Genomic DNA, 10,092 nt, shown 5'->3' on the forward strand with positions numbered 1-10,092 from the left:
AAGGTAGATAATGATCGCTTCTGACTCCCCAAACTCTGCTCCCCTGATAGATGGGAGAGGCAGTACAAAGGATTCAGGTGACTGGGTACAAGCTTGCCATCTCCGAGGGAGTATCCCGGTCTGCAACTCACTGACGTGACTGTTGCTACTTCACAACACTGCTGGGTTCAAAGAATGCGGTAATGGAGGACAGCTGGTCTCCGAGGAAATGTTGCTCGCCCACCCGTACTTCAGCAAAAAAAAAGGTTCTTCCGGGTACTACGGTACCGTTTATTCTCGTGGCTGCTAGATCTTTCCAGGTGGGGGAGGTTTAAAGCAGTGAGAAAGGTCATCTAGGGAAGACCTTTGTGCTGATAGAGCTCTTATAGGTACTTTGACATATATTTTCCTCTTACCCGCTCTCAGATGGGGAGAGGCTTAAGTGGTGTGATATTGTTTATATATATGTTTAGTCTAGAGAAGATAGTAATATATATAGTTATATGTAAATAAAAATAAAAATCAGAGTTTGGCAATATTTTTATTAATTTACATACAAAAGGGCAAAAGCTGTGCAAAGTTTTTTAGCGTGAGCAAAGGGGCAAAACTGTGCAAGTTTTAGTGGTTAGACTGAATGACTGCGCTCCTCCTGTTCACTTTCTGTAAGATTGATAACCTCCCGCTCGAAAATGATTTCCTTTTCAGGTACATCATCTCCCGCCTTTTCTCCATCTCCTGCCTTTACTCCATCTGCTGCCTTTACTCCATCTGCTGCCTTTACTCCATCTGCTGCCTTTACCTCGGGCGTTTTCCCTTCCTTCTCCGACTGGTTGTCAGGGTGTGCTTCAAGGTCGCCAGTTTGTTCAGCACCTGCTGTGGCAGTGACCTCAACAGAGTCATCAGATTGAGCAGTAGCAAGCGTAGAGAGGTCCACAACGAGGTCATCAGACTGACATGAGGGAAGGCTCTGCGTTTCATCGTTGTCGAGATCTGGTTCTTTCTTCATAGGCTCCTCTATATCAGATGAACTGTTCCCATCTTCCACAGGCTGTAAGTCATAAAGAGAACATATTTATCACTTTCAAATAAAGGAGTGGGAGTCGTCTCTAATCTACCAAAGGAGGGAAACATAGAAGACATACCCTTTCCTGAGGAAGTCTATGTTTGCGTTTCCTGCTATCATCACAATGACACCGGTTTAGGAGTTTGATGCCGGCGTGTTCCTTCCCTTCCAATCTACCAGCCGATAAAATCAAAACTTTACAAATTCTGACTGGCCCAGTGAAAACTGTTGAAGAAAAAGGAGACTCAACTTTAAAATTATTATAAGTGTCTTGCGCTCGTTTGTTTCGTTAATATTCAAAGAGAAGTTTTAGCAAAATAAATGTCTCGCTTACCAGAATCGAGAATGTCTGCTTCCTTCACCATGATGAGAGTAAAGGCTATGGAGAGGTCAGCCTCTATCTTTTGCGGGGAAGACAGCTTCAGCGGGCTCTTATATACAGCTCAGAGAGGACCTTACCAGCCAGGAGGGGTATTTGGGGGATACTCTCGACAGAGGTGACCTTTCTCACAGAGGGAAGCACAAATGTAACCTTGACTACTTAGGCAAAATGTAATTTTACAGGGGGGCAACATTTTAAAATTCTCTCTAGCATATGCTATCACTAATCTGTCATTGATAAAAAGCGATTTTTCCGAGAAATTTTTTTTTAAAAAATATAAAGCTCTTTCTAATCCCACAAGGCTTGTTTTATGAATAAACATCATAACATATAGACCGCAAGTGAGTGAAAAATAACTTTGTGTTCTGCCGGATAAACGATATAAATATTTAATTTTATTTAATTTAAGAAAAAATTTTAAATTTATGCCATAATTCTCTGGTTTTTTCCCGTAACTGTCAAAGAAGAAGGATGGACTATTTTTCTTGTCCAAGAGAAGAGAAAAAAAATGACCCATTACTTTTGAACTGTAAGAAGGAAGAATATTGCTTACAAGCGCTATGGGCCTGTCCGAGGGATAGCCATCTAATCTTATTTGCTTTAGAGCGTCTATAGTGAAACAGCCAATCTATGTGACTTTATTTCCTAGGGCCGGAATTAAACTATTATTTATTTCTGCGCAATTAATTTTTTTATTTATGCTCGCACATCACAATGAACAGATGTATTCTGGTCGATGGATAAAACACCAGTGGTCTGAGCAAATAATAAAACTACCTTATTATGAGGGGCGGGCTTAGAGAACTGTAATTCAATTCTCAAGTTACCAGATTTTTCAATCGGGAGAGCGTCTTCCACTTGGCTGTCTGTTAAATTGAAAATATTGATGGTTCGCCCGGAGGCGAATGATTCATAGAGAATTAAATTTTCTTCCTCAATGCCCAGAGAGTTAATTGCTTCATAATATAATTTACTATAATGATGGGGGAAATCACTGCTTATGCGATAAACTGTATTATTATTAATACATACAGATAAACTGGCTAGATCCCCATGTCAAAATATAGACCATTCTCCTTATGTTTTCCTGCATAGGCTGTCATGGGCAAAATTACCATGAAAATTTTGGCGGGAATTACATGACCCCATGGCTGATCTATTAGGAGGCTCGTTTGTTTGTGACCTAGCACATAATTTTTACTTAGAGTGCGATTAAAAGTATATATTATCGGCTTTGCGTCTAAGGCTAGAGACTTGTTCAAGGCCATATAAGCTGATGTACATGGGTATACCCTATTAAGCCATAGCTTAGCATAATTAATATGGAGCTGGTATGTGCTGGCATCATCGTCTGTTTTCAGAGTCCACGCTTGAGGAGATAATTCCAGCCTAATTTTTAAATCGATATTGTCAAGCAGATATTGGTCCAGAGTGGATAAGTCCAGAGCCAAGGGAAAACACAGAGTTATGCCCTGTTCTTTATCATTCTTTGTCAGTATCTGTGGTTCTTTTGCCGATGTGCGGGCGAAATAGGCTGTATCGAACAATTTAGTTATACATTCTCCTCCTTTAAAGTCGGGAAAGAGATACCCCAGTCGGGCGATACTCGGCAACTGGCTTCGTTTTACTGAGCTGCAGAGTTTAATAAATGACCAGTAATTAAAACTAGAATTTGTTTCCGTTATTTGCTCGCCCAGAAAACACTGGACTCCTTTAAATAACGTGTTGGACAGCCCATTTATCAAGGCCACGTTGTTTGTGTCTCCTAGTGGGCTTTGCCCATCAGCCTCTGTTAGAGTCACTCTAAATTCTATAACTATTTTGCCTAAATCTAGAAATGCTCCGGGAACTCCAGGAATTCTAAATTCTAGAAAATTATCTTTTAGTTTCTGAGAGAGAGGAAGGTTTACTGGTAGAGTATCAAAACTCTGAGTGCAAGCTATGGAACTCTCAACTTGTCTCAGTCTATGCAGTCGCAGGAATTGATTAATGACGCTTGAAGAATAATCATTTAACGGGACTTTGAGTCCACTGTTTTCAGCCCCGACACCCGCCATGGCTAATAAGCAACTGTTTATATGAGAGAGAATACATCGGTTTTATAACCAACTTGACTTCGTCGGCGTTTATTTAACCTGCATTTATTATTCACCCGTCGCTTACCCACCCTTTTTACTCTGCCACCTGTAATAACTTTCTTTGCAACTCCTTTTAAAGCATCTATCCCGTGAGATTTAAGAGCAGCTTTCATGTCTGTTTTTCCAGACTGATATTCATCGAGCATTTTAGTTCCAAATTCTACTGCACTTGGCGCAGCTAGAAAAATGACAGGATGGATAATGAGAACCTTCAAAACTAGGGAGGCCAAGCCCATGATGACACTCTTCAGGTCACTTGTTCTATCTAGGCTGGAATATTGCTGCACACTAACAGCACCTTTCAAGGCAGGTGAAATTGCCGACCTAGAAAATGTACAGAGAACTTTCACGGCGCGCATAACGGAGATAAAACACCTCAATTATTGGGAGCGCTTGAGGTTCCTAAACCTGTATTCCCTGGAACGCAGGAGGGAGAGATACATGATTATATACACCTGGAAAATCCTAGAGGGACTAGTACCGAACTTGCACACGAAAATCACTCATTACGAAAGCAAAAGACTTGGCAGACGATGCACCATCCCCCCAATGAAAAGCAGGGGTGTCACTAGCACGTTAAGAGACCATACAATAAGTGTCAGGCGCCCGAGACTGTTCAACTGCCTCCCAGCACACATAAGGGGGATTACCAACAGACCACTGGCAGTCTTCAAGCTGGCACTGGACAAGCACCTAAAGTCAGTTCCGGATCAGCCAGGCTGTGGCTCGTATGTTGGTTTGCGTGCAGCCAGCAGCAACAGCCTGGTTGATCAGGCTCTGATCCACCAGGAGGCCTGGTCTCAGACCGGGCCGCGGGGGCGTTGACCCCCGGAACTCTCTCCAGGTAAACTCCAGGTATATCCCCCAGACCAGCTCCCACATGGGAGGGTTTTAGGGAGAATAAACTCCGAAATTCCTGCTCAGAGGGCACTTGAAAAGGTACACGCACGTTTGGCGGTTAGAGAAACAATAACCATTTTTACGCTGAGTTGGTTCTATTTATTTATCGGTCTTACATGTAACACTACGGTAGTGGAATGACCACTTTCAAAAGACAGATTACGACCAAACTGATCTGTCATTTTGATAGCTATTTTATCTAATTTAGTTACGCATAGAGGTTTGTACATCATGGGATGAGCGCCTTTTGAATAACTCTCCTGAAAGGCAAAAGCATCCAGAATATTGACTAACTGACTGCCGTATATTTGCGGTTCCACAATATCACTATATATTAAAACATAATCAACTCCGGCAGTGGGATCAGGTTTGAATGGGGCAATCTGCTTGGGGAGGGAGGTCCCCTCAGGCACGTCACTACGAAATAAATAATATTTTTCAGCGCTGCTAAGCCCAAGCACCCGAGCTATTCTCGGTTTAAATTGAGCTTTAAATAAAGTGGCAGCATTGTTTTTTCCCGTAAAGGTTCGCGATCTGCTCGAAACTAAAACCCTCCCAATTCCGGCATCATAACTGAGTATTTTCCCTTTCGGGAAATGTGCCGAATAATTATCTCTAAAGGCTTTTTTTAAATCAGCTGTTAGCTGTCGATTAATTTCTTCAATAATATGGCTGGTATCCGTCGATAAAACATCATTTTTTGGTAGAAAGTGGTGGACTACTGCTTCTGTACTTATTCCTGTTTCAGTAATGTGATTTTGTATAATGTCAACGTCGCATTCAGCATCGTCTCTTGTTAGAACATTGAATTTTTTGGGATACAAAACATTAAGCAAGGCTATTTCGTAGTTCAAGGATGGATTTAAAGGCGTCGCAGTAATTATATTTTGAAAGGCCGAAGCTGTATTGTCGAAAATGTCAATATTTTCTAAACTGCTCAAATAGATATATTTCCCCGGACCCCCTCTGTCCATGTTGAGGGACAGAGACAGTATGAGGCAAATACAAAATATAGACCATTATATATATATTTTTAAAGGCTTAAAAAAACTTTAGTTTGAAGACTTTACATTTTTATTTTTTTATTAGTTACAGCATTTAGGAATAAAATATCCACATCATCGTGCTGTCGTTTGCGTTTTCCGCATGAAGTGACCTCGACCCCATCAGGCATGTCCATTTCACGCATGCCACTGTCTCGTTTAGTTCCAATCCCACCGGCTGGACTGACGTCAGCACCATTGGCACTGCCACTGCTGCCCACTGCCACCGCCACTGCTGCCGCCGCTGTTGCTGCTAGTGCCATGCTTCTCCACAGATAGCTGTAGTATTTCCCGTTCTAGAGCTTCAGGGGAGGCACCGCATTCAATTTCCACCTCATCTAGGATGATTTTAGGTACTGTCAAGTATGGGGTCACTGACGGTACGAGCAAGCATGTCTGAATTTCCCGTTTCAGTAATATGTCTTGAAATATGTTAATGAGAGGGAGATATTCAGTGTGCCATTCATCAGCCTGTTTTCTGCTCATGCCAATGTACTGGGGTAAAATTACCCGTTTGATGTTGCCATTGGCTATCACCGCCCGTCCCAGGGACACCAGACATAATTTAAACCAAATTCGTCGATTCTGTTGCATGTCCTTGCTCAAACCGCGTACATAATGCGTGTCGAGACTACGCTCTAATTGCTGTTGCGCAATTTCATTCTGTTCAAGACAAGGACCCGCAGAGAACTGGCATATTAACGCTGCAAGGTGCGGTCTTAAAAAATCCTCCGGCCTGTCATCGAGGGTGTTGGTGCATGGTGGGGGTGATTTTAGGACAATTTCCCCGGGTGTGCCCCGATCTGCAGCTATGGCACGGTTCACGAGGATTAGCGATTTTCGCTCAATTTGGGAAAATGGATATTTTCCCCAGAGTGAAAGAGCCGGCTCGTAGGGACGAGCAGAAGTAGCGTTGTGGGGATACACGATACAATCCCCATATTCCAGGAATTCTTCGTCAGTTATTCCCCCGACAATTACTGGCAATTTATATTTCATTCTTCTCAACAGTTGGGTTCCTTAGAGTCCTCGCTGAGGGAGAGAGACGGATAATGTTTATCGGATACGATACGATAGGACTCACAGGTAAGGACCCACGAGGGGCGAGGGGCAAGTGGGGACAGTGCGAAGAATAGATGGTGAGAGGAATGTCTTGAGTTGAAGAGAGAAGAGTCAGGACTAGACCCAACTGCTAAGCCTGGATAAACAATAATGAAGTCGACATAAAAATAACAGGGATTCTGCGGGTGCTGACAGCAACTGACTGGAAGCACTTCAACCTGCAATGACTGGATATGGTTCAGGGACATGTTGTTGCAAAGGCGACGCAAAACGCACATCGCAAGCACTTCAGCCCTAAAAACGCACAAAGACACAGCTATACGGCAATGGCACTTTTAAGTTATTTGAATATTTAAGCAAAAAATCAGATAAGTTATGTGTATTGTGGTGGAGGTGCATGTTTATCGGTACGTCGGCAGCGGGGTTTAAATACCGTGCTGCTGTAGCCTCCCACTCCTGCGGGTGGGTTGGTAGGGGTTTGGGGGCTGCTCTATGTCGACATTCGTCTAAGGTGGTTATACAAGGTTTGGGCCCCTTCAAAAGCTTCTATCATATCCCGGAAATCATGCGTAGCATATTCTAAGCGTCTGATTTCAGCCGTCAGTTCTTTCTGATTAAAATTGTCATATAATTTTTCAATTTCATCAAAACTCTTAGTAAATCTGGTCATGGGGCAATTGTCTTTGAAAGATTCGTAGGTTTGCCATAAACTTTGTATCACACGAGCCATTGCAGACACTGCAAAGCTCCAGGCGGACATCAACCAAATCTTTTAGTGGGCTGCAGAAAACAATATGAAGTTCAATGATGAGAAATTTCAATTACTCAGATATGGTAAACATGAGGAAATTAAATCTTCATCAGAGTACAAAACAAATTCTGGCCACAAAATAGAGCGAAACACCAACGTCAAAGACCTGGGAGTGATCATGTCGGAGGATCTCACCTTCAAGGACCATAACATTGTATCAATCGCATCTGCTAGAAAAATGACAGGATGGATAATGAGAACCTTCAAAACTAGGGAGGCCAAGCCCATGATGACACTCTTCAGGTCACTTGTTCTATCTAGGCTGGAATATTGCTGCACACTAACAGCACCTTTCAAGGCAGGTGAAATTGTCGACCTAGAAAATGTACAGAGAACTTTCACAGCGCGCATAACGGAGATAAAACACCTCAATTATTGGGAGCGCTTGAGGTTCCTAAACCTGTATTCCCTGGAACGTAGGCGGGAGAGATACATGATTATATACACCTGGAAAATCCTAGAGGGACTAGTACCGAACTTGCACACGAAAATCACTCACTACGAAAGCAAAAGACTTGGCAGACGATGCACCATCCCCCCAATGAAAAGCAGGGGTGTCACTAGCACGTTAAGAGACCATACAATAAGTGTCAGGGGCCTGAGACTGTTCAACTGCCTCCCAGCACACATAAGGGGGATTACCAACAGACCCCTGGCAGTCTTCAAGCTGGCACTGGACAAGCACCTAAAGTCAGTTCCGGATCAGCCGGGCTGTGGCTCGTACGTTGGTTTGCGTGCAGCCAGCAGCAACAGCCTGGTTGATCAGGCTCTGATCCACCAGGAGGCCTGGTCACAGACCGGGCCGCGGGGGCGTTGACCCCCGGAACTCTCTCCAGGTAAACTCCAGGTAACACACTTGCTGATAAATCTTTCGTCTTGACGTTAATTGATGTAATAATATCGACAAACTGGGGTCCTTTTCTCCTTCTTCATTCAACGGGAGATTAATTCTCTCGGGATAATCAACTGATGGCCGGTCCATTTTTTTTTATGAATAGCACTTCGAGAAGGAACTTCTTGTCTCTATCCTGTCCCGGTATTTACTAAAGCAGGCAAAGCTCTTCTCTCGACTTTATGAAAGCTTAAATTTCAATAGGCTGGCCAGAGCGGCTTTTTTTCCGCGCTCTTTTTAACAAAAACCGCCTAATAATTGTTTTCTCGCCTTGTGATTTTTTATAAATCTTGGCTCTAATCTAATAAGGGTCACTAATTCCATACACAAATAAATAACAAAAAGGCACAATACCGTGACTGGAACGATACACAAATAACCCGCACATAAAAGAGAGAAGCTTACGACGACGTTTCGGTCCGACTTGGACCATTGACAAAGTCACACTAACAGAGGTGGAGCAGGTCGGCTATATATAGGCAACGGGCAAAAGTTTTTTATCGATGTACGCTCGACTGCTTGTCAAAGATTTAATGATTTGTAAGATGTTTAAATTATGGTATGGAGGGAATAAAATACCTCTCTTATCCCACCGAATAAAAGGATTATTCTTGAAAAGATTCAGCATGGATTTCGCGTATGGCAATTCTTCTCTCGTGAAATACAGATCAATTATTTCATTTAAATTTGGGGAAGAGTCCTCAGGCGAGAGAGAAAGACTATTGTTTTTCTTGATATTAAAGATAAAAGTATTTCCGGCGGGAGTTTATTATTGCCTATTATTATTTTCTGTTTCGGATTTTTTTTTTACTCTTAGACTCGTCGCAGCAGCTGCCGCGGGCGCGCCCGCCACTGCAGCCGCCGCCGCCGCCGCCGCCGCCGCCATCGCCACCGGCGCGGCCGCCACCGCCGCGGTCGCCACCACCGCGGCCGCCACCGCCACGGCCGCCACCGCCGCGGCCGCCACCGCCACGGCCGCCACCGCCGCGGCCGCCATTACAGCGAGCGAGCTTATTTGTTTTTTTTTATGGGGGACTCACCCTTCTCAACAAAGAGGTCGGACGGGTGCCCGCTCGTGGGAGGTGGTGGCTCGAAGCGGTAATTACCCTTATGAGGGTGAGTTGCTACGCCGGGGCCGGTCCTGACCTTCTGTAGCGCTCTTAAGCGGTGATATCCAAATTAATCCATGACCTCAGGCTTGGTTTCCGTTTGCCTTGGGTTTCTGTGACTGTATTCCCTGTTGGTGCATGTTTCCCTGTCTTACTCCTATCCTCCCTAGCACCAACAATGGAGCTCCCACCAGTTGTTTTTGGTAATTTATCCTCACTATTGCTATTGGAGTCCTCTTGTTTGCTATTTCCTGCGGTATTTCTAGTTTGCAATATTGGTTTTATCTTATCTTTGACTACACTTGTTTCCCTACTATGGCTCCTGTCCTCTATGAGGTCATTTATATGTATTCCTTCCTGCGTATAATTCCTGACTACCTGGACAAAATCTCCAGCTTCACCATTACTGTCTCCCAGGACAGTATCTCCAGCTTCACCATTTCTGTCTCCCAGGACAGCACCTCCAGCTTCACCATTACTGTCTCCCAGGACAGCACTATCAGCCCCACATTTACTGACTACCAGGACATCACCTCCAGCCTTACAGTTTGTGACTACATGGCCAGTATCAAGGGCAGTACCATTCAGCCCAGACTTTTTATGTTCCCATCTGTTGTAGAAAGCTTCCAGGTTTTCTATGAAAGCAGCTTTGATGTTGTCCTCTTTTAATACCCTTGTGATTTTAGTCCACAGATTTTCCTCATTTGGGCATA

The 10,092-nt window shown here is 43.8% G+C and overlaps 1 protein-coding gene across 1 annotated transcript; it reads right to left on the minus strand.

Annotated features, from left to right (window-relative positions):
• Positions 1-512: 512 nt before the first annotated feature.
• On the minus strand, positions 513-1,869 carry LOC138855413 (uncharacterized). Its single transcript, XM_070104683.1, has 3 exons — positions 1,377-1,869; positions 1,122-1,267; positions 513-1,027 (listed from the first exon to the last, which is right to left on the minus strand). The coding sequence occupies exons 1-3, from the start codon at positions 1,405-1,407 to the stop codon at positions 605-607; spliced, it is 600 nt and encodes a 199-aa protein (XP_069960784.1). The 5' UTR covers positions 1,408-1,869; the 3' UTR covers positions 513-604.
• Between the last annotated feature and the right edge of the window lie 8,223 nt (positions 1,870-10,092).

The sequence above is a fragment of the Cherax quadricarinatus genome, chromosome 5 (assembly GCF_038502225.1).
Source record: "Cherax quadricarinatus isolate ZL_2023a chromosome 5, ASM3850222v1, whole genome shotgun sequence".
Lineage (NCBI taxonomy): Eukaryota > Metazoa > Arthropoda > Malacostraca > Decapoda > Parastacidae > Cherax > Cherax quadricarinatus.